This window comes from Myotis lucifugus, unplaced genomic scaffold (genome assembly GCF_000147115.1).
Source record: "Myotis lucifugus unplaced genomic scaffold, Myoluc2.0 scaffold_186, whole genome shotgun sequence".
NCBI classification, from domain to species: Eukaryota; Metazoa; Chordata; class Mammalia; order Chiroptera; family Vespertilionidae; genus Myotis; species Myotis lucifugus.
Genome location: NW_005871234.1, coordinates 2,693,393 through 2,721,279, shown reverse-complemented (window position 1 = coordinate 2,721,279; position 27,887 = coordinate 2,693,393). Strand labels below are relative to the sequence as shown.

Genomic DNA, 27,887 nt, shown 5'->3' with positions numbered 1-27,887 from the left:
CAGGCCAAGACCAGAACCAAGCAGGAGAAGCCTAAAGCATCTGTGAGCTGTGAAGCAGGAGAGTTGATAGTGTCTTCAAATATGCACAGAGCTCAGCTTCCAGGGTGTGGAGAAATGAGACGGCATCCAGGAGCTGCAAGTCCAGGGGCTGGCCACAGAGCAGGTGGTCCGAGGCAGAGAGCTGCTGCTGAGTGGCACCATCTCAGCTTGGCCAATGGTGTCATGACCTGGGAGATGGTCCTTTAACTTTGTTAAGGCCATGAGAATCTGATGAAAACCATAAAATAACCACCACCCCCCGGACCCCAGAAAAACACAGACACACATATACAAACAACATTTTTCATATGATTTCAGGGAGTCCATGGACTTGTGGAGGGGGGCAGAAGGGGACTTGTGGGGGAGGCCGGCGAGGGGTTTATGCGGCGGGAGTGGGGAGGGACCTGATGGCTGCCCCATACCAAGCTATAAGCCGCTACCACGCGGGCTACCCCACCCTCCTGACATTCACAAGCATAAGCACCCATGGCCCCTGGGGTTACCACCACCTCTAGCCCATCCCTCCGAGGGGTAAAAGCAGTCACTCCACTGGGCTGGTGCCACACACAGGATGCCCAGGCTGAGCTTGGGGAACATGGCAAGACCACATGCACAGCTGTAGCCACAAGAACTTCAAACACTACTGGGTGTTCTGCAGAGAAACAGCAAAGGCATAAAAGGTAGTGAGGCTATAGGCTGGGGGGTGGAGGGCTGATGAAGAGAAACATAGAGGGATATCAGATTTGAGAAGGAACCATGGGGGCAAAGCTAAAAGGGGATTCCCAAAAAGGGTAAGGCCCAGGTCACTGGCTACCATATCTTCCAGGATCCAACTTTCAAAGTGGGTCCAAAATGGACAACTTTCTAGCCTCTTTCCACCCAACTCCACCCACATTTCCCTAAACCAGACAGACCTCCAGGCTCTTTAGGACACAAAGAAGAGACATCCGCTGACTCTATGTCTTGGACCAGCCTACAAAGAAGAGAATATTTGATAAATCCAGTGTCAATATTCCCTTCTATACTCCTCAGTACCACAAAATACTCACTCACTCGTTATATCTCCCATCATCTCATTAATCACTTCTGGAATTATCAGTCAACATTCTCATCATTAGAATTTCCCCCAATACTCCTCATGACGATTAACATGTCAAATTCTACATATGTTCTACCAGACCATAGAAAATTATATCTGCACTGGGTCTTTTGGAAGGATTTTTGGTGGTGTGCTTTAAAAAAAAATTTGGAAACTTCCAAGAATTATAGCTGACTGTCCACACCATAAGATTTCTCTGGAAAAAAATATTAAAACTACAGGGTCTGGGGTTTATTTTCTGTTAAAAGAAAGGGAGAAGTTCTCTATGAAAGTTCATCCTAATTCTGTTAGATGACTTTGTTTCATAATGCTGCTCATCTCTATATAGGAACTCTTTCTTCAACAACTGTTGGTACCTATTGGCCTCTAACAGGTGTGTTTCAAATCATACAATCTTGGTATTTTCAGGGTTTCAATGAACTGTGTCTGACAGAAGGACAGCAAGACAGGCTGCTCACTCTGAACTTCCTGGCACCACTACTACAGGGAGGGAGGGAGGCCAGGGAGACCTCTAGTGGGCTGTCAGTGAAGACTAGGTGGAACCCACAAAAGCTTCAACCAAAAGGAGATTCCCTTTAAGTGTGAATTCCTTCAACATGAATTGGAGCCCCTGAAATAAGCTCTGAGAATACTCTGAATATGTAAAATCTCTGGGTAAAACCAAGTTTGCTTAGTCTAGCTGACAGTGGGGAACATGGGAAGGCCATACGTGTGGCTATAGCCACAGGAACTTCATGGTCTATGTTTTCTCCCTTATATGAATTGAGATATGAAGGGTAGAGTGCACAGAAGTACCAGCTTGGTCATTTCTCATATTACTAAGAAGTATACTGGAATGTGTGCACACCCCACATCCTACACACACATACAGATATATGTGGAGGGGCCCCCAAGGCTCAAGTACACAGGGTCTCCAACACCAATTAAATTCTTATTTTAATGAATATTAAAACAATAAAGTAAAGAATAAAGCACTTGTGTTCATGTGAGTTGTGTCAAATTTCTCCCAAGAGAAACTAAAATACCAGATCAAAGTTCTTAACCAAAATCAATAAACAAAAACAAGTATATTTGTAAGATTGGGATTTAGTAATGTGCACAAATATACAGTAAATTAATTGGGCTTCAAAATAGGAAGTCATGAAGTCAGTCTGAAAAAATACCTTCCAAGCAATCAATTAAAAATTACTCATTTGAAATGAATCTCAATTAAAGATTAAAAGACTTAAGAAACATATCAACCAATTACAACTGATGGACATTATTTTGATCCTGACTTAAGCAAACTATCTTTAAGTATATGTAATTGGCAAAATCAAACATTGTTTAGATAGTTGATGACATTAAGAAAGTGAGTTTGCACTATGATAATGATAATATGGTTACATTTTTAAAAAGCCTTTCTGTGTTAGAGATACACACTGAAAGATTTATGGATGAAGCGGTATGATGTCTAAGATTTGTTTTAAAATAATTGTGAATGAGTGAAGATAGTGATCAAGTAAGGCTGGTCAGTTGGTGGTGGTTGAAGCTGAGTGATAGATACATGGAAATTCATTATACTATCTAGTTTTTTTTTAATATATTTTATTGATTTTTCACAAAGAGGAAGGGAGAGAGATAGAGAGTTAGAAACATCGATGAGAGAGAAACATCGATCAGCTGCCTCCTGCACATCTCCCACTGGGGATGTGCCCGCAACCCAGGTACATGCCCTTGACCAGAATCGAACCTGGGAACCTTCAGTCCGCAGGCCGACGCTCTATCCACTGAGCCAAACCGGTTTTGGCACTATCTAGTTTTTGAATGTTTTAAATGTCCTATAATAAAATGTTTTTAAGAGAGTTCTTATCTGATACAGATATATAATGAAATATCATAGATGAATATAATGTCAGGAATATGATTCAACGTGGCACATGATTTTAAGTTAACTTCTGAGTGGAAAATGCATGATGGGATCCCCAAATGGACAAAACCAAACCAATCTGGAGGTTATTGGAGTAATCCAATTAAGAAATGATGATGACTAGGACAAGGGTGATAGCAGAAGAGAAAAAGAGAAGTTGCTATGGACTGAGGATATAACAGATAGAGCTAGAGTCAGTACCAACTGCAATATAGTGCGGGTAATTTCCGGCTTGAGCAACTGGATTCACAGAAGTCCCTTCAGAGAACCATGTGAAAGAATGAGAAAACAACAGTGCATACTAAGACCTGCTAAATTTGAGCAGTTTATAAAGCATCCAAGTAGGCAGTTGGATAAGGAATTGTGTAGCTCAACTACAGATACATCTATAGTTGTCAACAACACTCAGTTGGTGTTGAAAATAATGGGAATAATATCACCTAGAGAGTGTGTAGACGTGTAAAAAGAAGGACTGAACCATGAGAAATATCAAAATTCAGAAAATGGATGGAAAGGAATGAGTAAAGGGAGACAGCTGGTGAAACAGGCGGGAAAACTAGGAGAATGCAGAGTGTTACAAGGCAATAGGAAAGAGTATTTCAAAGAAGGAAGGAGGGAGTGGGCAGCTGTGGAAACACTTCTAGGAGCTCTGATAACATGGAAACTGAGCAGTGTATGGCACCATAAAAGTCAGTCACATGGTCTGGGGCAGGTCCAGCAAAGTGGCAGGAACATGCATAAGGCCGCATGATGGACAAACAGATGAGTTAGTAGGGACTGACAAACACAGTGACACTAAAAGAAACACACATGGCAGCATGAACAGATCAGAAATAGGCAAGATATATGGAGAGGTCAGAGCTCTGTGACAGCAGGCAAGAGATCAGGGCAGCCACACTCACCCTCCATGCTCGTCAGCATGGGCCACACACGCATCTAGCTGAAAGCTCCAGGCACAGACAGGGTCTTGGGCCAGGATGCACTCTGAGCAGCTCTGGAGACGTCCACAGTTGGTTGTATTCACTTGTGTTACCTCAGTATGGGAGCCAACCAGGAGCCAGCTCTAGAGAAAGTGAGTAAAAAGGAGGAGTATGCTGCATCTCCCAGACTTCGTGGTCACAAGCTAGCTCAGATGTCTCCCCAACAGACTCCCCAAAATCTATGACTCACTTGATACAATTTCAAATTCTCAACTGGCTGTGGCTCTCGGAATAAGGCCAGATCCTCAAGGACACTGAGCTTGGCTCCAATCCGCACAGCTCTGTGCAGGTGTCCATCCTCTGGAAAGCAGGCAGAGGGCACGACACAATGACACACTGTACCTGTGCCTTGGACTCTCAAACCTGTTAGTATACAACCCTCTCTTTGACAAGAGCATGTGTGCACGGGATGGGCAATGTACTTGGCTACTAAACATACCTGTCGCCAGGTAGAGCACATCGTACTCTTTCCCTGAGAGACTGGCCACCCTGTGGCCCACAACTCTGAGATAGACTGTATCTGTAGTGATCAGCAGGGAGTGGCCATCAGCTGGAAGCACTGGCCTGTCCATGAGGGGGTGATCCCGGATGAAGATGAGCACACGGTCAGGCAGGAAGAGTGATGAGTTAAACTGCTGGAATTTCGGGTTATTAGCGATGCACTAGGGAAAACACAGGATAGGTGACAACGTTTCCCAGGGGCCAGGAAGTATCCGCAATGCTTACTTGGGCTCTTGCTCTAATGAGGCGATTCTGGCATGGGGTGAAGAGCTGCCCCAGACCCCTTACCTCTCCAGGTCTGGGCTGGGGTACATCACTGTCCATGACAGGCCGTCCCCTGTTGCAGACATCTTTCAGCTCTCTGAAGGGACCATTCAGCACTGTCCGAATGTCTTGTGGTAGGAAGGCACAGACAGCCGAGATGGAAGCCTCCTCCCTGGAAGAGACACAGGTTGGAGCCAGATATTGGAAGAGCACTAGGGAACAACTCACGCCTTGTCAAATGAGATGACCCATAAGAAATGCATAGGAACCATGCAGCCGGCTCCTGGGAGAAGCAACCCCCTCTGGAAGAGACAGCACTGAAAGGTGCCAGCCCCACCTATCTCCCACCCTGTCATTCTCCTCCACACCAGGACCCCCTCACCACTGGGAGGAAAAGATGCCATAAAAGAGGGGGGCCTCCACTCCATTCTCAGGTCGAAGAATAGCCATGTCCTGCAGGACACTAGGGGCCGGGCCATCTACAGACCCTGGACACCGCAGGTCAGCCCTCAGAAAGGTCGTCCACCTCTTCTGGAGCATCCTCCGGCCCCCATGGTCCCCCTGCGGTGACAAGAGCATGGGCATTTCTCTTTAGAAGACAAACATTGTAGGGCGATGTAGAAACCAATACAAGTTTACCCCAGACAAGGACAGAAGGAGAGACAGACGCATAAAAATTCAAGGTAGAGAGACAGACAGAGTTAGCAGTAGGGAATGATATATGGGTCGACAGGGTCACAATGACGGGGACTAAGTTCATTGTTGCCCTTATGAAGTACTATACTATGTGCTTTACATACATTATCTCATTTAGGCCTCAAAACAACCCTTATAGCTAGGCATTATCAATATCCTCATCTATAATGATGCTAAAGAACCTGCCAAAGTCACAGAGGCAGGATGTAGTGGAGCAGGGTCTGGAGCCCAGGTCTGTCTACAATTCCCACCTTTCACCTCTACACCTCCTAGGGACACTGTGTCAAAAGGGTAGTTATGCAGTTAAAGGGGCCAGAGCCCTTTCCCCATACTCTTTAAGCTCCCAGAAAATAAGTCAAGACACGGAAAATGGAGATAGAGGAGAAATGCAAAGACGGAGACCCAGAGAAGAAAAGACAGATACCAGGCAGAGCAGGAAACAACAGACAGACAGCTGGGATCGGAGTCTCACCGCACACACACGGGCCACCCGAGGAACTTTAAGGTGCTCATTTGAGTCAAAGGCTCGAGAAGTCTCCGTAAAGAAGAAGTAGATTTCCTTGTCTCCATCTTCTTCCCCCCACTCAGCTGGCCTCAAAGCCATGGCAGCGACAAAGGCTGGATCTGGGGAGACCTGTGGCCTCAGATCCCACAGACTCAGTGTGAGGCCACCCAGCCTCCACCCACACTCCGCGTCCCCAGCATACCCCTCTTCTTCTCCCCACCTTCAAACCAGTATTCCTCTGTCTGAATCCAATCCTCAGCAGGGCCCATAGCCCGGTAGATAATCGACTGTGTCCCCAGGAAGTTTCTCACAGTGGCAGCATAGAGAGCCCCCCCTGCAGGGAGACAGGGAGAAGATGAGCTGTGAGACCTGCTGAAGGATGCAAAAGGGGCCGCAGGCAGAGCAGGGATAAAGCAGGGGTAGGAACTCTCAGGGGCTGAGGGCCCATTAAGTACAGGGCACAGCTAAGCACAGGAGAGGATCCCCTCATTTAAAATCATCCTGGATATAAAGTGCTCCAGGACAGAGTGGGGAACAAGTGTTTACAGGAAAGTGCAAGAATGTTAATGTATATGAAGGGAGAATGAAAGCTGCCCTCGTATCCCGATTAGTGTGGCTCAATGGGTGATCACTGACCCATGAACCAGGAGGTCACAGTTCAATTCCTGATGAGGGCACTTGCCTGGGTTGTGGGCTTGATCCCCAATAGGGCACATGCAGGAGGCAGCCAATCAGTGTTTCTCCCTCATCATTGATGCTTCTAGCTCTCTCTCCCTCTCTCCCTTCCTCTCTCTGAAACCTATATATAAAGAAGAAAGCTACCCTTGTGGAAGTCAGGCTGTTTGATTTGTTTGCTTGTATTGTCTTTGTTTTAGGGATTTCTCTACCCTGTAATATGCTAATTATACTGCTACTCTCCAGGAAGGTGGTTTGCTTTGCAGCAAGTCCCAGTCTTACTTAGGTTCTCCCCCTGTGGTAAATGTCTGAAGGAACTAGCATTCTTTCTGAACATTCATCGGTGTACACTGCTCTGGAACTAGTCACAACTTTAGGGAATACTAGCATCATTTGGGGAGTTGATCAAGATGCAGATTCCTGGGAGAGAAGGGAGTGGTGCAGATCTGGGCTGAATGTGAGAGCATTATAGCCACTTGGAGTACCACTGCCAAGGGCTCAGACATGAGCCAGAGAAAATGATTCGGAGGAGGAAAAGGTCACAATCCCTCCTCCTAGAGTTTTGTGTATCACAGGGGACAGCAGTTCTGGGGAGAACAGAGTGGCATTACTTTATCACTTACTACATACAAGGCACTGTGCCAGGTGTTAAGCACATCAATGCCCCTAAGAAACCCTCATCTGAGTCTGTTTAATCAGATGGATACCAAGAGGTGGGGATGCACAGATGTGTGCAGGAGCACAGAGGACAGCCCGGCCACATCTGACTGGGTAGCAGCATCTCAGAGGTGACATTTGAGCCAGGTCTGAAGAATGAGCATTTGCCAGGTAGAAGGGCTTCAAGGAGGACAAAAAACATGTGGGAAGGAGGATGCCATGTCTAGGGATGTGGGCTACTCCCCAGGCTGAAGTGCTGATGGGATACAGGAGCTGACAGGCAAGTGAGCAGAGGTGCAGTTGGAGGTGCAGGGATGGCCACCCAAATATCATGACTCTGCTCTGCCAAAACCAGGAACATGGACTTGATCTTACAGGTAAGAGCAAAACTGCAGAGATTTTCTTGAAGACAGGTGACATAATCAGTTTATGTTTTTAAGAAGATAATGCTACTTAAGAGGCCATTCACACAGTGCAGGCAAGAGTGTAGTGCCTGAATTAAGGCAGGGGCAGAGGGAATGAAGGGACAGACTTGGGAGATATTTCTGAGGTAGAGTCCATTAACAAGGTTTGAAAATCAATGGAGAAGATGGCGGCAGAATAGGCAGACGCTTCCCAAGGCTTGTCCAGGAGCAAATAGAATGAGGAGCTGAAACTAAGAACACCCACCCCGAACTGACAAAGTATACTCAGCTGGTGAGACAGTTTGTAGCCAGGAAGGGCAGAGTTCCCCTGGAAAGGTAAAAACCAGGGATCTGGGCAGGAAAGTTTGCCAGACCTCTGAGCCCAGAGGGTCAGAGGGAGACCTCGGGGCACACAGCTGCATCTCTTGGGACAGGCACAGCCCCTGACTGTGGAAAGGAGATCCAACTACATCGGGAAGGCCAGGGAGGGTTGGGGGGAATGACGGGGTGGTGGTAAGGGATAAACCGAAGGATTTGTATGCATGCATATAAGCATAACCAATGGACATAAGACACTGGGGGTAGGGGAGGACAGGGGATAGTGAAGGGCGGGGAATAAAAGGAGACATATATAATACTCTTTGTAATACTTTAAGCAATAAAACAATAAAAAAATAAAAAAAATAAATGAATATCAAAAAAATAAATAAAAATAAAACAGTGGCTGACATTCAGAAAAAAAAGAAAATCAATGGAGTATGAGGTGTGAAAGAATGGGATAAAGTGTATCTCTACAGTTTCCTGTTTAGAAGATGGATGATAGTAGATGGTGATATTATGAACTAGAAAATGACAGGAGAAGGCCCCTAAAGGAGGTGGCTGGAAAAGAAGTGAGCTTAATTGTTGGACATACTAAGGTTGAAGAACCTTCAGGAAATCTGGTCAGAGAGATTGGAAGGCAATCAAACAGAAGGAGTCAGGCAGCAGGGCCACGTCAGGCTAACTGGGAGTTATGCTTAAGTCATGATGTAAACATCATAGACAGGAAAAACGAGAAGAGAGCCCTAGGACATCACCCTCTAAGAGGAGAAGCTACTGAAGGCAACTCAGAAGATCAAGTCAGAGGATGGAGAAGCAAGAGAGGCTCGTGTGCCAGAACTCGGTGCACAGAAACCCCAGCAGGAGCATAGGGCTCACCCACTTAGAGTAGCTTTAGAGTAGAGCCACTATAGGGAAAACAGTCATGATGGAGCAAAGCTGCATTCCTCAGGCACCAGAAAGATAAGCACTATTTTTAAAAAGTCATGCAGAGCAAAATAGAGTAAGGAGCCCTTGGAGGGCAACAGTTGAGGGTTAGAAACAGTGGAGGAAAGGGAGGGGAGACTATACTCTCTCTTGTGATTTGTGTTTGTGATAAAAATCTAAGCATGTTGGAGCCAGGGAGTTTTGAGTTTGAACCCTGAATGCTTACTGGTAGTATGATCTTGGGTAAATTAACCTTCCTAAGCCTCAGGTTCCTCAGAGCAGCCCTAAGTCTTAAATGAGATAAACACAGAGCCCAGGTGGGGCCTGGCCCAAGGCTGGCATTCAATACATGTTTGGGATAGCTCCTTATGAACTCTCAAGGGGCCATGTGCTTCAATTGTTGCCTGAGGTGGAGGGATTATAAAATGGATTTATTTCCTTGCAGTAGTTTCAGGAGGGAGTAACCAGGTTTGGGGCACAAGTCCTGGTACCAAATGGAGCAGCAAATAAGCCAGTCCTCTGTATTTCCTAGGGAAAATAAAAGCTGATAAAGATGTCAAAGTTGGAATGAAAATTTCCCTAAGAGTGTTGTAAATAAAACACTCTAAAACCAAAAGTCTGGTAGAAGTTGTGTCATGGATAACCTGAGAATGGAGGGAGATGTTGTGGAGACAGTTATAAACATGTTGGTAGCATGGGTTGTGGTACCTGTGTGTAGATAATCATAAGTATTCTGCAAACAGTAAAGGACCTCTGTTAACCATGCAAGGACCCAAGGATAGATAAAGGTGAAGGGTTCAAAACTTTCTAACAGATCATCAAGGGCACTCAGCAACTCTGGAGCCTAGATTGCTGAAGAGCACACTCAGGATGGAATAGCAGAGGATCACTGACACTGAGGGATTACAAAAGGGATCAGACACTTTGGGAGGAAATAGTAGGGTTTCAGGTGTACCAAGGAACTTGCAACAGTCTTTCAAACACAGAGAAAGAATAGCAACCATCAGTTGATGAGGGCAAAAATCTACAGAGGACACAGGATCACCCCATGTCCTAGATTCTCCCGGACAGTCTCACTTCCAAGTATTTTGTTGTACTGTCCATATAATAAAATATTCCTGAATGTGCAGTTTTTGGTGGATTATTACTGAATGGATCAAGTTAGTAGATATTAAAATATACATCTGCTAAGGCAAAAGATGATGTGCAAAAGAGAAAGATGCCCACAGTGTTGAGTTTAGGGAACAAGTTGGTTAGAACAAAACACTGGGTACAATTCAACCCGACGTTTAAAGATAATGTATACATGTCTGCAGATGTCGAAAAGATTGTTGAAGGAGCTACAGCGCTACAGTGTTAATGAAGTTTGTTTCTGACTAATGAAATTATAAGTGATTTTCATTTTCTCCTGTGTACTTCTTGTGTTCATTGAATGGTTTTTATAGTTAGCATCATTTTATTTTATAATCCAAAAAATGGAGATATTTTCATTTTGGCAATACAAAAAAAAAATTGAAAGTTGCAAAAAATGAAGAATCACAATTATTTGTGGAAGTCAATCCACATCTCTACCTGCCCAGATGTAAGCCTGTGAGCACAGGCTTCCCAGATGTGTTAGAACATAACACTGATAGACTAGGGTAAGTGTCATGGCAATGAACATTTCACTCCCCTGGGGTTTCAAGTTTTCACTTTCTTACCACAATAGGAATTATCACTCATTAGCTTTAAAATAATTTTAAACAGCCCTGGCTGGCTTAGCTCAGTGGATAGAACATTGGCCTGCAAACTGAAGAGTACAGGGTTCGATTCTGGTTAAGGGCACATGCCCTGGTTGCGGGTTCGATTCCAGTGGGGAACATGCAGGAAGCAGCCAGTCGATGATTCTCTCTCATCGTTGATGTTTCTATCCCTCTCTCCCTCTCCCTTCCTCTCTGAAATCAATAAAAATGTATTTAAAAAACAAAACGATTTTAAACATATCCTGGCTTTCCTTCTTCCACTTCCTTCTCTTCTCATGATCAGAGCTTTGCAGGTTAAATAGCTGCTACCCTAACAGTCTACATTTCCTTATCTAAGAATTGGGGCAGCTAGATAATTTTCTTTAAAAACACAGTCTATTATCAGGCCATAATTAGGTGGTTGGAGATGTGTCATTTACCTTTTCCTCTGTTGACCTGACCGTATAGCTGTCCTGTTTCAGTGTGTGAATGCTAGCCTTGGGGCAGATACACCTGGATTTAAGAGGTGGGCTGGCAGCACCCAGTGCATCTGGAACGTTTGCAGTATTCCTTGGAAGATGCAGTAACACAAGACACAATGAGACCAAAAGGAAATGATACAAACCAGGACAGGGTCCTAAAGAGAAAGAGCAAAGCTCCCTCCCTCAGCTCTTCTTGATAAAACCCCCCTTTTTTTTAATAGGATGTGATAGGAAGACCAGAGATGACTGCTATCTCTAGCTTAGGTACCTGGGTGGGTAAGCACTCAGTGGAGGGGACACTGATGAAGGAGCAGGTTTTGAGGAGGTGAGTGAAAATGATGAGCTTTGGGATATGCTGATTTTGAGACTCCTATGGGACACTCAAATGGAGATGTCTGGAAGGCAGTTGGAAGTGTGGTCTATAGCTCCACATAAGGTCTGGGAGGCATCAGGAGGCAGTGAAAACAGAATCCATCAGGCTGGTTGAGATCATAATCACACAGAATGAGAACAGAATAGGATCCTGCATGGAAATCTAATGAGCCCCAACATTGATGAGCAGAAGACAAAGACCCTACAAAGGACATTGGGAAGGAACTGCTGATGTTTTAGGCCATGGGTGAGCAACCTTTTTGTGAGTGGGTGCCAAAACCAGCAATATCTCTGACTCAAAATTCTTCTGCATGCCAACCCTAATATTTTGAGAACATATTACGCCTATTTGATATCTCTCAAGGTGCACATATGTGAAGAACCTTGAAGAAATAATAAAATTCATTCGAGTGACAAAAATACAGTATATGATAATGACAAATACATTTATTTTTTAATGTATACATGTACACTGATAGTCTGACAGAAAACTTTATGACTCCGTTTGATATTATCAGTGGGACTTTTGCTGCTGCATCACTGATGACAACGATTTTACATCAGGTTTATATTTCATGACCTTCAGAGATATGCACGAGCTACTACTTTCATCCGTCAGGCTACTCCTATTACGAGACTTTAACAAAATTCATCACTGAGAACAAAGATTCCCAAGCGTATGTGGATGAAAACATGGAGAGTAATGCTGTTGCAAACTTTTGTAAACAGAAAAAATTTTCTGGACTGGCATTCCAAGTCCTCAATAGTTTGTTTTTGACACTTCTCTCTGGTACTCCTGTCTAATTGCTTTTTTTCAATGTTTTCCAAGTCAACTCTAAGCTCAATAAATTTCTGCTTCCAAATTGAGCTACTCTGAAATTCAATCAACTGCATTTCAAAGTCAGCCATGTCTATCCATGAAGACATTTGTAAGTTTAGTTCCTCCAGTTTCATGTTGTCTGGAAACCTCATGAATTTTGCTGTCTCTTCCAGTTCTCTGAATTTCACAAATCTTGAGAAGAACTGCTCAACAGTTGACTTGATGATGTTTAAAAACAGCTTTTGAAGGCTTTGACAGTCTGTTCTGTCATCTTTTGGGAGGCCTTTGATGTGCCTCTTGAGGTTTGGTAAATACTTAAATCTCTCACCATCCACATCCCTCTTAAAGACTTCCAGTTTCTTTTCAAAAAACTTTATGTAACCAAACATCACATCAAGTGTCTTGCCAGTTCCTTGTAATTTTACATTTATGTCATTCAAATGCTCACAAAATTTGTAAATGGAAGGTTATGAGAGAGGGTTTCACGTGCCAGCAAAAGTTATTGGCATGCCATGTTTAGCATGCGTGCCAGGGGTCGCCCACTCCTCTTTTAGGTTAATCTGAATGTTACTGTCAAAATATCTTACAATATTTCCAAATCTGAACAGTGCAATTACAGACACTGAGATCATTTTGTTACTTTTATCTAACTGCAGTATACATAAATGTCGTATTTGAAGACATGATTTTGGAAGCTTTTCCCAAAAGAAATACAAGTACTAATAAACAAATGAAAAGTTGTTCAGTCTCACTAATAGACATGTAAGTAAAAAATACATCAAGCCATAACTGGTTTGGCTCAGTGGATAGAGCGTCGGCCTGTGGTCTGAAAGGTCCCAGGTTCGATTCCGGTCAAGGGCATATACCTTGGTTGCAGGCACATCCCCAGTAGGGGATGTACAAGAGGCAGCTGATCAATGTTCCTCTCTCATCGATGTTTCTAACTCTCTATCTCTCTCCCTTCCTCTCTGTAAAAAATCTATAAAATATATTTTTAAAAAATACATCAAATTAGCCTTTGGAGGAAGTCACTGTTTCTATGCTTTATTAAGTATATCACTTGGGACTGACAAGGATGCAGTGAGACAGGCCCTCTCACTGCAGTTGGTTGTACTAAATAGAAAGGAATTTAGATAAACCTATCGAGCACCGTAAAAACCTTTACACCCTTTGGCCATGCAAGTCTACTTTTTGGATTTACTAATATGCAATTAATGACATTTATGTGAAGAACTTATGTAAAAAGATGTCTTCTACAGTATTATTCATAAAAACAATAGTTTTTAAATCTGAATATATAATTTTATAGGAATAATTAAATTATGCTATGCAATATTGATGATGGAATAAATGTTATGTAGTCTCTAGAAATCATGTTTTGAATAATTAATTTCTAGAACAAGAAAATGTTTACTATACAATACTACGTGAAATATGCATAATAATTCCAGTTTATTACAAATACACACACAGAAAGACACAAAAAAAGTAGTCTAAGATAATGCCAGTTACCTGGTAATCATTGAATTGCAAATAAACCTTTCACTTTCTTCTTTAACATTTCTACGTTTTCTCAATATTCTACAATACACATTCATTGTAATTTTTATAATTTAAAATGTTATTTTATTATATTCTATTAATAAATATTATAGTCTAATAATATTTTCATTACTAAAACTTTTTATTTTAAAATACCTCTATCGGACACGCAATCTTCTGTGGGTCGCCGGTGCTTCCTGGCAGCTAGGGGTCCGCTGGCGAAGACTCGGGCAGCGGAGTCGGAATCCCGGCCTGGGCGCGGCGGGCAGGCGCAGGCGGCCGGCGCGGCCTCGACATGTTCCCGCGCCCTCCCTGCCTGGCCGCGCGTCTCTGACCAGGTAAAGAGGGCGCTCTGGCCACCGGCTCCGCCGTCCCCGCCAACCCCCAAGTCTCCTCTTTGCTTCCCGGGCGACAGGGCGCGGAATTAGTGTTGTGTCTCTCTCTCTCTCTGGCCCCTCCTTGACCACGGGTTCTGAGGGTGTGGGTGGGGGCTCCGGGCTCCCTGCGCGGTAGGGGGAATGTAGCAGCTTCTAGTCGTAGGAGTCAGGCCATTAGCCATTGCGCTAAGTGTAATTTTAAGACCTCTTTTTTCGCGCTTTACCTTCTTTTCCATCGGCGCTTAGTTTTCCATTCCAGCCCTTCCTGATGGGAGGAAGCAGCTCTCTCTGTGGGCATCCTGCTTAACAGTTGCTCCAAAGGGTTTGTTTCCTGTTGGTCCATTTGCTTCCGCACGCCATCAGTGTTGCACTTCGGTGTTAAACTTCAGCAAAAAGTTTGCGTCTAACTTGCATGAAAGTTGCTTTGGCTTTAAAAACGTTTACTAATACACGTACTTCCCATCCCAACTCGACCTGACTTGGGGATTAGGCGACTTGTTTCCCCCCTCCGTTTATTTTTAATGCCAGGATCCCTTAATGCCACCGTCCCATTCCTGTCCTAAGTTCTTGAATGTCAAGGAAATGCCAGCATTTAATAATATATCTAGCCGAAACCTGTTTGGCTCAGTGGATAGAGCGTCGGCCTGCGGACTGAAAGGTCCCAGGTTCGATTCCGGTCAAGGGCATATACCTGGGTTGCGGGCACATCCCCAGTAGGAGATGTGCAGGAGACAGCTGATCGATGTTTCTCTCTCATCGATGTTTCTAACTCTCCCATTCCTGTCCTAAGTTCTTGAATGTCAAGGAAATGCCAAGGAAATGCCAGCATTTAATAATATATCTTGTGCTAAATTATTGATCAAGAAGCTACAATGCTCTATAGAAAGTGTTTCAAGGATAAAAATGCAAAAGCTGGTAAAAAATAATGATGTGACAAATTTGAAAAAAAAATAAAAAATAAAAAAAATAAAAAAAATAAAATACCTCTATCATCTTTAAGCACATTTTTATATCTCGTAACTAGGAATTTTGGTTCTAGTTCCTACCTAATGTTGGCACTATTTCTATTTCACTGTTTTCAAAACAGAGAATACCAAGGCATAATGGATCAACATTGAAAGTTCCGACTAAATACTGGCACCTATTCAGGTCAAGAAAAATTTTAAATTATAACCCTATAAAGTTTAGAACTTGACAGAAAATTTTATATTGGTATTGACTATGACATGGAAATGAGACAGAAAGACACATGGAGGCTGTATGTTAACTGTCAGAAGCTAGTCATTCTAAACTCTTAGAAAGTGATTTCTGATCACTGCCATCAATTATCAGATGAAAGCCAACATCACTATCTGGAAAAAAAGACAACTTCATTATTTGGAAAGAAAACTTGAAACATTTTTGAAAATGTTACTCCTTTTTGAAATTTTTCTTTATCATGCAATGATCTCCTCTAAGAAATCTGTGCCCTTGAACCACATGCTAATGCAAATTCACTTGCTGACTGGAACACTGAGAAATTACAAGCAGAAGGTTGAATGTACTTAAAGTTTACTGCTTGAAAAAAAGAAAGTATGTTAAATGATTATTTTAGATTGTTGCAATAGAGACATCATGTTGTTGATAAGCAATTATGTAGAATCAAGACACATTCACAGGCCTGGCTGGTGTAGCTCAGTTGATTGAGCACCATCCCATGTACCAAATGGTCCCCGGTTTGAATCCCAGTCAGGGCACATGCCTGGGGTTGCAGGCTTAATCCCCAGAAGCTGACTGATGTTTTTCTCTCACGTTGATGTTTCTCTCCCTCTCCCTCTCTTTCTCTCTAAAAATCAATCTAAAATCTTTTTTTTAAGAAATTCACAAATGGGAAATATCTGTAATACTCTCAACAATAAAATAAATTGTTTTTAAAAAGAGAGACATTCACCACCACTATCTTAAAAAGAGAGACATTCACCACCACTATCTTTCTTAATGTTCCCAATGACTGGCTCAGAATTTTGCCACACATGCTTGATAAAAAGTCAAGAAAAATAAACCATTGATTAAATATTCCTTAAAATATGTTTGAGTATAAAAAAGGTCTCATCAATATCAACTATAGATGAATGATAGAAATGGAAACCCAACCAATATATAGTATTTATCATATATATATATATATATATATATACTTATGTTCACTTTCAAAACATTTGTTATTTCTTTTCAGAAACAGTAAGTCCTTAATTATCTCACTAAAATTTATTTAATGTGTATAGCTTTTATGACTTTTCCTATGAAGTCCTAAATAAGAAAAAATTTATTGTTAGATCTTACATTCCAATTTTTTTCATAAAATATTGCGCAAAAGTATAGATAAAAATTAACTTTATAACAAAGTTCACAGCTAAAGTCAGTGAAGAAAGAAAAAACAGTGAGTCAACTGATTAGCTAGTTGGGAAAAATTAATTTATGTCTCCATCTCATGTCATTCATCAAAATAAGTTTTAAAAAAATCAAAATGTTAAGTGCTTAGGGAAAAAAATTTAAGAAAAAAGTTTTTATCTGCTCTTTAACTGAAGAAGGACTTCGCTTAAAAAATGTAATTAGAAAGGTAAATATGTAGATTGAAACCTTAATATCCTACCTGGTAAATGACCCAAGAAAGTAAGCAGAGGACTTCTGAGAAAAGAAATCAAAATAGTACTAACACATGAAAAATGTTCAACTTCACTAATATTCAAAGAAATACAAATTAAAACAAGGTACTATTTTAGTCTCAACAATCTTTTTTTCCTTTTTTTTTTTTTTTGGGTTAGTTCATTGGTTTTGAGAGAGAGACACACAAGGAGGGAGAGAGAAAAAGAAACATCGATGTGAGAGCACATTGACTGCCTCCATCACAACCCCACCTGTTATCGAGCTTGAAACCAAGGCATGTGCCCTTCACCAGGAATCTAATCCATAACCTCCTGGTGCACAGGGTGACACCCAACCAACTGAGCCACATCAGTCAGGACTCAAAGATCTTTTAAAGTGACAACAATATATTTTGGTGAAATTTATGTGAGAAAAAAAAGCACTCTCATTTACTGCTGATTTAGGCTGTAAATTGGTACACTCTTTCTAAAAACCCAATTAGCAACAGATAATGAGCCATAAAATCCTCACACCCTGTGGTATAGTTATCCCTTTCCAGAAATCTTAAGGAGACAATCTAAAATAAGGACAAATATTTACACACAAAAGTGTTATTACAGTATTAATGGATAATAGCAAAAACTTAAAATAAAATTAATTTATAGAAATTATTTGGAGTTGCTTCATTAAATTACTGTATGTTTACAGGATGAGTAATAGCATGATGTCATTAAAATTCTCTTTACAAAGAATTTTTAAATATACAAAAAAGCCTATGATATAAAGTTACATAACAAAATTCAAAATTATACCCCTGTAGCATGACATTTAAAAGTTTTCTAATATACACACACATAAAATATCTACTAACCCGCTTGTTTTACACTATTATGAGAAAATGGCTAGATCCTCACTGAATTTGGAGGGGGCATGTGGAGTCCTCTAATCTAAAATACACGCTGTGTGGGGCACAAACAATTCACTTTGTGGCTACCGAAGAATTAAACAGTCACTCTCCAGAAAGAACCACTCAACACTTGAGCAACTGTATATGGCTTGTTCAAAGGAAGTAACAGCAGGAACTTACTGAATAGTCATTACTGACTCTGAGCTACAAAGGACTGGCCAGTAAAATATGTGCTTGCATACACATTACTACAGGCTAAAAGGAAATATCTTAAAATATTAACAGTGGTTTTCTGAGTAGATAATCTAGACCTTTGCTAATATAGTAGCCACTCTACACATGTGACTACTTACATTTAAACTGAAATTAAACACAACCAAAAACCCTTTTCTTTAGTCGTACTAGTCATATCTCAAGAGCTCAATAACCACATGTAGCTAGTGGCTACTTTTGGACAGCAAAGATACAGAGCATTCCTATCATCACACAAAGTTCTTTTGAACATTTCTGTTCTAGAAGACTTCATATGTTCTTTATAGTTTTTCCAAGTGTATTACAATATGCATTGTAGCAGAGTCCTCTTATGACCAGAAATAAAATTGGGTGCGGGGGGAATGAGGTTAGCAGAGGAAACACATTTGCTAGGGAGAATAGGAAAGGTTAGAAAGAGACATGGGAATAATAGACATTCCTAGGAAAAGAAAGAAAGGACACAGAGATTCCAACAGCGGGGGTGGGGAAGGCAGCAATTACAGCAAGAAGTCACAGGTTCTTATCTCTCCCACTCACCAGCCATTACATATGCTGATCGCTGAGCTGGTCCAAAAGGACATTTCCCCCGGCCACTCTCAATTCTTTCAACCTGCTGGAAACTGGACACAGCCTACAAACCAGAAGGGGGCAAATGGTTTAGGGGTCATAGGATTAATGATGAAAATCACAAAGATGTTCAGATGAAGGAAATTCCCAATTCCCATTCCTCTGCTACCATTCCCATATTCCCAGTCTGTTACTCCTGATTCCACTGCCCATATCTGCATTTCCCATCTCTGCCATCCCTTTTTTATTAGTTTATTCTTATTCCTTCAATTCCTAATACCCAACCACCACATGCTCTAATGAAGGAGCACCTACGATGGCCCTAGATGACACCGAGAGGCTGAACGGCAGATCTTTCCTCTGAAATGCTGTATTGTAGGGTTTGCAACTGGCTGAAGAATGTGCTACAGGACAAGGAGGATGAGAACAGGCCTGCTGAAGTCTGAAGCCCTTCAGAAGATTAAAGAAGAGACTGATACAGGACCATCTGAAGCCCAGGAATCTAAAGAGAAGGACCATCCTTTCCCCACACCAACCCAAGGATAAAAGATAACACCAGAGCCAAGGATACAGAGAAGGGGAAGAAAATCTGTTTCAGCTCAGGTCAGAATTTGAGGATTTGCTAATTTAATGCCTTCCTCATCCAGAGACTCCAAGAAGAATGACCTGGGTGTGGGCGAAGGGTGTAAGAGCCAGCCAGAAGTTACCTTAGCTAGGCATCATATACTAAGAGAGGCTTCAAGATAACTAAAAATAAAATCAAGGATGATTTCAACCTAGGACTAGTAGGAAATGTTAACTGTGGCTGGTTGGGAATCAAAGTTATGACATGGACATCTCAGGATATCTCTGGCTCACAAGCGAGTATGGACAGATGGTGTTGCTTTAGCCTAATAACAGTAGTTGGAGTTGCAATGCACATATATGACCCCTGAGTATAAGTACACTACTGGCCCATTCTGACTGCTCGTGTGTTTGCTGTAATTGGCAAACACTATTTTATTTTATGGAGAGACTTGGATAAGGCCTGTTAAAATCAGATGTCATATGAGATTCCCAAAAGTGAATACTGGGTCAAAGCGTTTTCTGGAATGGAGGACTAAGCACCTTACCTGTGTGGCAGTGGGAGCATCCTAGCCTGACGAGAAAGATGACAGTTCAGTAAGAGATCACCATGTTGTGTGGGCACTTTAGGAACATGGTTAAAATCTGCTATGTCCCCTCTTACTCAACTATGGCAGTAACCCCCTTTCTGCCACACTGCCATCCATCATCCTCAATTTACTCTACATATCCACCCCAGAATAACATTCCTACTCTATCAGTCACTGATTTGACCAATTTTTGAGCAAGAGAATGACAAAATGGCTCACCATTGCCTGGAGTAGAAACTCTTTAGCCCAAATTACTCATTCTCTAATACTTCTTAAAAGGAACTTTTTCTTCTAACCAAACCTGGATCACCTGTTATTCCTAGAAAACAAATTATGTTTTCCCATCTCTGTGCCTAAAACCACGCCCTTACATTTCACCAAGGACAGAAAAGATGAGCCTTTTCTCAATTCTCATTCTCTTTAATCTTTAGTTACTTTGTGCTACTTTTGACTCACTCCACTACTTAAATATTTTATTTCTTGACTTTCTTAAAATTATACCTTCCTAGAGTCCCTCCTCCTATAAAATTGTTGTTTCTCTATCTCCTCTGGTTGTTTCTCTTCTTCTGTCTAGCCCCTAACTATGAATCCTAAAAAAGATATCCTTAGTCCTTTTCACATATAGTTTAATTATGTTGTCAGCCAGACCTATGCAAATCATTCCCCAAACTCTACAAGTCTCAGGCCTTCTAACTCTAGTCCACGTTTGCACTTGACTGCTGGACTTCCTCACAGAGATGGCTTATCAGACCCTTCAAACTCATCAAAACTAATCCTCTTCCAGTTTCCCCAAATAGAATCATTACCTTTTCTAGGTTTATAGCCTTTGAGCAAGTGAGCCACCTATTAACTAAACAGGTTATGATTACTGTATGGTCAAAATTGCATTTAATAGGGTCTGAAAGGGGCAAGACCACTCTATTACATTCTTTCTCTGAATGTTGAGCTTCTTCATTGTATCATCATTGTGTGAATGAGCATATCAGTTGTGGTGAAGTCAAGTCCCTGAAGGTGAAAGCCAGAGCTAGGTAGGAAGGCCCTCACTGAGCTGTGGGGCTGGAGTCCATCCTTCTGCCTTGGCAAAGGTCCTTTCCCAGGTGGTGGGGTGGGAGTGGGGGTGGGGAGAGATGGTTCCTGTTACATGAAACAGGTCAAAATGTCACAAGAAATTGAAGCCAGGTAAGGTCTTCGGTATGGCAGGTTGGATTAAAGTGTGGGAGTAATGGAGCAGAGCCAGACAAACCTGGGTATGAATCTTGGCTCTGCCTCTGCTAGATATATAATATTAGACATGGTACCTAACTTTTCTGAACTTATGTTTCACTGCCTGTAAGGTGGAAGTAACACCTAAATATTATAAGGGGTAATGAGAATTAAACTCAAACATGAATGTCATATACCCAGTACCAAGTGTGGGATAAAGCAGATACTCAATTCAATGTGAAGTCTTGTTGTAATGTAAGTCTAATATTTTTCTCTGTTAAATGCTGGAGTTTCCTCAACAAAACAAATTAAAACATTGACCTCCAAAGCTAATGAACTATCACTGAAGGGCAGCACTCCACATTGTTGGAACTGATAGGTCCAGTGCTTGAACTTCTTTTGTAAGAACCTTCATTTCTCTGAGCAAGCTGTTGTGTCTGGAGCAGCTAGCTAGTCAAAGCTCTCAGAAAATAGTTATGAATAGTCTCAAAGTCATCAGTCTGGAACATGATAGTCTCAGAACTGAGGATAAGGCAAGAACTTGCTCAAGCAGATGGGCATGGGCAGATAGGATAAGACAGGCAGGTAAAATCACAAAAGAGCATCCAGAACGTCTAGTGTAAAATCTTGGTGTGTAGCTTGAAGGGTTAACACAGCGGATCGTTCTGTCTCTATATTCTCCTAAAACAAGCCTCGACAAAACGACAGTCCTTCCTTTCATGAGCCTTCTAGATAGAAGGTACAGAAAAAGAGCTGAAGGTCATAGGGCTGCAGAACACAGACCCCTGATTTTTCTCTGGGTGCTGATGTTCCTTGAGAGTTGACTGGGGTCCAAGTCATTTCAATACTGACAGGTATTTCCAGAGCATTTTCTGTCTGGATACCTAACATCCATTAGGATCCCACCCCAGAGAGCCAAGGAAGAATGGAAGACCCTGGGAGATTAGCTGGGAGTAAGTCTATTTTCTGTAAGCCATGGTTGATATTCATACCCATGGGCACCCTGAGCCTGCACAGACTCAAAAAGGACAAATATGGCAATGACAATTCTACTGCTACTTTGTGGACTTTGTGAGGACTATAGGAAAACTATACACTCAATATTACCTGATAAAATATAGAGATTTTTAATACCGCCTGCCCTAGGAAACCTTCCCAGATGACAAGATGAGGGAGCTATCCACACCCAGCAGGGAGCCTATCATTTGCATTATGAAAAGGACTGGGCATAAGCCCAAGGGCAGCCCACAAGGACTCACTATATATCAAGTCTATACAATTATAACATTCTAAGCGAGAGATATGAGGATGGCCTTTAACAGAGAGTAGTTTTGAGATACACACTGACTAGATCCAGGTGGCAAGGATTACTGAAGATTTCAGAAGGGTGAAGTCAAGATTGAAGTTAAAGATCAGGGTCAGCAAAAGGAGTCATTGCACTCCCTCCTATTGCTTCATGGAGTAGGAAGGGAAGTCACTGGATGCAAATGATGTGTGAGGCTTTCAACTCATCCTCGGGCCTTGTCACAAAGAGGTGCTACCAGAGGACCAATGACTGACAACTGGATAACTGATGGGAAAAATGAGGATTCAAAAACATCAAAACCCTTCCTGAGATATCACAGTCCCAGGGACTTTTGTCGCCAGGACCAGCCTAGATGTGATTAAGGGTAAATATGTCCCAAGCCTGCCAGGGTGTGAGGGTGGAAATGCCAGGGCTTCAGCAGCAATGAACAGGACCTGGAAGAAAACATGGCTGACAGAGCAGCCACCTTGAAGGCAAGATCCCTCCAGAGTATGGTGCCAGCAGACACTAATTAGTAGGCAGTGACCTCAGAAGCTCATGAGAGGAGAGGGTCACAGCCCACATAGAGTGAGGTTGGCAGTGGATATGGGAGAAGGTGGTGAGAGTTACATGCCATGGGAGGAAGAAATAGGCATGGACAGTGCTGATTAAGAAATGGATTCAGGAAAAAAAAATACAGAGATGGACCCAGGCTCCTGGACAAAGCATACATAGACAAGGGAAACGTGAGTTACTACCTCTGAAGTTTCTCCTGGATTTCTTCTCTCCCCAGCTCAGCTAGCATCCCTAACTTCCTTCACTGTCCCACTACATCTCCCTTTAGACTTTGTATAACTTACCTTCTACAGACAACCTCCCTCCCCACCCTTTCATACCTCCTCCAGTGGCAAAGGCTCCACCCAGTGAGGCCATCCCTCACCCCCAATGCTTATCATGCACATCAGTTGCCTTAAGCATTCCCCCCCATCATGGTCACTCACAGATGACCCTTCCCATCCTCCCACCCCTGTCACTCACGATAAACCCGCACTTCGGATTAAAAGCGAAGGTGCCACAAGTGAGGAGGTGAGAGTCATTGACAATGGCGAGAATCTGGACAAAATTGTGACATTCATCCTGGGGGTCAGAGATGGTTAGAGAGAATCAGAAGCAGCAGGTACAAGGAAAGGTCGGGTAGTGTCAGGCCAGTTAGATGCAGCTCTGGGGTCAGTAATGATGGGTAATGATATGGGGTCAGAGTTCCTGCCTGGGCCCATTGGGATGGCAGCACTGCAGGGGACTGACAGAGTCAGGGCTGGGCAATGTTTCAATTGACACTCAGGACAGGGCCCAGATTTACACCTACCTCCTTCTTGCCTTTCGCCATACAGTTCTGTTTTTCTCCCTCAGGCACCATCCAGTCAATCTGAGAAAGGAGGAATGACCATTTCCCCCTGATTCTCCCCGAAGTCCTCCCGAATCAGGGTAGATAACACAGTTCCACAAACTCCATCAATTTGGGAACTGCACAGACACCCCTCACCCCCAGAGCACTGTTTTTAAAACTGGAGGTCCCCAGCTATTAATGAGTAATAAAATCAATTGTGAAATCACAGCCAACATTACTTTTAACAAAATATATCTGAATGTATCTCATATAGGAGAGTAAATATTGGTTCAATTACACACTTTGTGTACGGAGTCAAAATATACCATATATTTCTTATTAAGGGCTGATCAAAAAAGTTTGAAAGCTATTCTCCTAGAATAATGTGATTCAAATTATTTCTCTGCCCACTATAACCTAAAACCTGGTCACTATGGCCTCCTCCCCTCATCGTGAACCTGCCTCATACCCTCCCCCATCACCATGACCCCCCAAACACCCTCAGCTGAGATAATGTACTTGATGGCCTCCCATATTCATTTTTACTAACATTTCACCTCCTACCACAACACCCCTCCCTGACCTCCCATAAAACCATAGATCTAATCACATGCTCTGGGGTCTTCCCCACTCTCATATCTCACCCTTCGAGGTCTCTCCCCTGAGAAGGGCAGAGATAAAGCGAAGATGGTGTCCCGGGCGCCGACATAAAGTGTATGGGAAGCAGGATCCACAAGGAGAACAGAGTAATTGTATGTCTGAGGGATGCTGAACCGGGTAAGATAAGTGTCAGCCTCTGGCAGAAAGACAGGGAAGAGTGATATCAGCCATCGCTTCAGAAGGGTTAGGTCCACAAGGCCAGAAGAGCCAATTTTTGTGTTCTTCCATTTATTTATCAGCCAGCAGGGGAAAAAGACAGAGCCTGACAAGCATTGTAACTTTCCCAGAGATAAATAACTAATGAGGCCAGAATATTTAGCACACAATGCAGTCAAGTATGCTTTTTCGATAAAAATAGAACACTTTATTAAGATAACAACATAAACATAAGTCTGTAAAATCTATTCATAGCAACATGACACACAATTAGAAAATATCTATAAAAGCTTCAAGTACTCTCCTCTCTAAATTTCCCTTATAAAAAAATGACAAAAAAACCATTACTTAATAATAATAATTTCCTTTTACTTAAATGGGATCCCTCCCACCTCCATTCTACCCAAAAAGCTAAAAGGTATGCAGCACCGGTTCTCAATCTATGGGTCTCGACCCCTTTGGCGGTCAAATGACCCTTTCACAGGGGTCCCCTAAGACCATCCTGCATATCAGATATTTACATTATGATTCATAACAGTAGCAACATTACAGTTATGAAGTAGCAATGAAAATAATTTTATGGTTGGGTCACAACATGAGGAACTGTTATTAAAGGGCCAGAAGGTTGAGAACCACTGATATAGAGCATGGTGGGCAAGAGCATATGCTTTAGAAATGGATCAGCCCAAGGTTAAATCTGGCTCTTTCACTTACCAGCTGTATGATCTTATGTTACTTGCCCTCTCTGAGTATTACTTTCCTCTGTGAATACCACCATCCAGGGTCGTTGAGAGAATTAAATGAAATAACATGTGGAAGCATCTGACACATTGTACAAAACATTCCTTTCTTCCTTCCTTAAGTATGAGCTCTGTTTTGACCAAATCTAAATCTCACATCAGCATTCAAAATTCTTCTCTATTTATGGCACTCTCACATCGATGTTTCCCTCGCTTCCTTCTTGCTCTCTCCCCCTCCCTTCCTTCCACTCTCTCTGAAAAAAGAAAGAAAGAAAGCAATGGGGGGAAAATATTCTCCAATATATTTAAAGATTATAACAAATAAGTTAGCATACTTTCTTAGCTCAATGTCTGGCCCCGGGGTTACTATGCCCCCACTAATACAACTCTATTCTACCTGTTTCATCTGCTCACCTACCCTCAAGACTGATAGAATGGCCAGCAGCCATTCATTCCTAGATAGGCTGATATACGGCGCCCCACCCATCTCCCTACAATCATATTCATGACTGTGCTGTCTCTCTCATGCTTAGAATAAGCCCTGGTCCCCTCAACCTCCTTTTGTATCCCCAGCTCTGCTTCACCTTGCCATCTGGACCTCTCTGGATCCCTGGACATCAACCCAGCTTGGTAATCACAACTCTACGTAGTGGCTATTGCTCCAGCACAACCTGAAAGCCCACACTCCAATCATTTGTCCTCTCAACTCAAAACATCCTAAATGTCACTGGTCGAAGTTAAGACTAAATTAATATCAACTAGTTGAGAGCTTTTGCCAACAGGTTGAACTCTCAGCTTCACTAGTTCTGTCTGCCCAAAGTGCTAACACTCAATGCCCACTGAGAAGAAAACAAAACCCACAGCCACACTCATGCCCACCTCAGCAGAAAGCCTCTAAAGCAGTGGTTCTCAACCTTCCCAACGCCTCGACCCTTTAATACAGTTCCTCATGTTCTGGTGACCCCCAACCATAAAATTATTTTTGTTGCTACTTCATAACTGTAATTTTGCTACTGTTATGAATCATAATGTAAATATCTGATGTGCAGGATGTATTTAGGCGACCCCTGTGAAAGGGTCGTTCAATGTCCAAAGGGGTCTCGACCCACAGGTTGAGAACCAAAGCAAGTGTGAATCACTCCAATGACCCCTTTTAACCTTGTGGCATCCCCTGGCTTCTTGCCCCGCTTTTGAAAGGACATCTCCCTCTTCCTTTTTGTCTTTCTGGAGACTTTAAAAATCATTTAAACAGAATTTTAAGTCAACTCACTGAGTGGTTTCCCAACATTCAATGGAGGGAAGGGGTAGGGAGAGCAGGCAACGGCAACATTAGGAAAATAGGGTTGTGATAGATCGGATTGTGGGGAATGGGAGCTGGTCTCAGAGAAGGAAGGGAACTGGGAAGTGGGTTGGGGAATATTAGGGCTGTGGGCAGGACAAACGGGGGTGGGGGATAGAACTAATGAATGATGTGCGAATGAATTTGAGAAGTGGGCAGATGGAAATGCTGAGCTGGTCACCAAAAGAATGGGTGGGTGGAATAGAATGGAATGGAAGATCTCTGGGTTTGGAAGCAAGGATGGGTACCAAACTGGCGTGACCGACACAGGTGCGTGTCTGGTGGGAGGATAATAAGGGAGAGAGAACTGCGAACAGATGACCTCGGGCAACTCCCAAACCCGCCCTGGGCCTCAGTGCCCATGTCTGCACCGCGACGGACTTAACTCTCCGCGGTTCTGCGAATAAGGGGCCGCGGGAGCCATCTGGGCGTGTCACGCGGGACGAGGCGCGAGGCCCAGCCGGGATGCGATGGAGCAGCACCGCGTGGGAGTCCCGCCGCGTCTCGGGCGCGGATGACCGTTATGGCCGGCGCGGAGGGGCCCAGGATGCGGCTGCCTGGGTCCGGGGAGCAGGAGGGTGTAGGCACCCGCGGGCGGCGCCTGGGCGCGGCGCACAGGGCTGAGGGCGAGGGTGCCCGCGCCTTACCGGAGACGGGAAGCGAGGTCCTGGGCACCGAGCGGGGAACCAGACCGCACACCGGGCCGCTCAGCACCGCCAACAGCAGCAGCGGGAATTGCGAGCCGGGGCGGGGCGGCGCGGCCGAGGCCGGCATCTTTGGCTCCGCCTGGCCGCCGGGTGGGGCGCACCCTACCGTTTCTGCTCAGGGACACAGCGCCGCGGGCCTGGGTCCCACTGGTTTCTCCTCAGCCAGGTTCGGCCTCCCGCGGGCGGACCACACGCCACCCGGCCCCGCCCCCTCAGGAGGAGACCAATGGCGGTGCTGGTTTTCTCCTCCAGCCAATCGGGGTTGAGTGCGGCGCGGGCGGAGCGGAGGTGCCCCGCCCTGTAGGGGCGGAGCCAGGCCCAGGTGTGGGCGGGCGTTCTTTCCCCACCTCGGGCTGCAGCCATCCTCTCCCTCCTGAGCAAGCGCCGAGCAGAGAATTCTCTGCCAACCAGGTAGAGTTGGAGACCCAGGTGTCCCGCTGATAGGACCGGGCACTCCTGTCCCAACTGGGTTTTGTCAGGGGGACTATCGGAATCTACAGCAAGTGAATGAAAATGGGAATGAGGAGCGCGGGGCAGAGCCGCCAGCAATGGTGGAGGTTCGAAAAGACTTCCGAGAGCTTCCCAAGGGAAGACTAAACTCTGACTTCCCTGAGGGC

General features: G+C 43.5%; 1 protein-coding gene across 1 annotated transcript; it reads right to left on the bottom strand.

Moving 5' to 3' along the window:
- Positions 1-443: 443 nt before the first annotated feature.
- Positions 444-27,337, bottom strand: LOC102437912 (semaphorin-4F; the record flags this gene model as incomplete). The annotated part of the gene is made up of 14 exons (XM_006096816.3): positions 27,211-27,337; positions 24,313-24,464; positions 23,648-23,707; positions 23,320-23,418; positions 18,610-18,703; positions 6,214-6,327; positions 5,961-6,112; positions 5,175-5,353; positions 4,817-4,964; positions 4,467-4,689; positions 4,218-4,327; positions 3,950-4,110; positions 954-1,012; positions 444-691 (listed from the first exon to the last, which is right to left on the bottom strand). Coding segments are annotated over exons 1-14 (1,926 nt in total), but the record flags the coding sequence as incomplete, so codon positions are not given.
- Between the last annotated feature and the right edge of the window lie 550 nt (positions 27,338-27,887).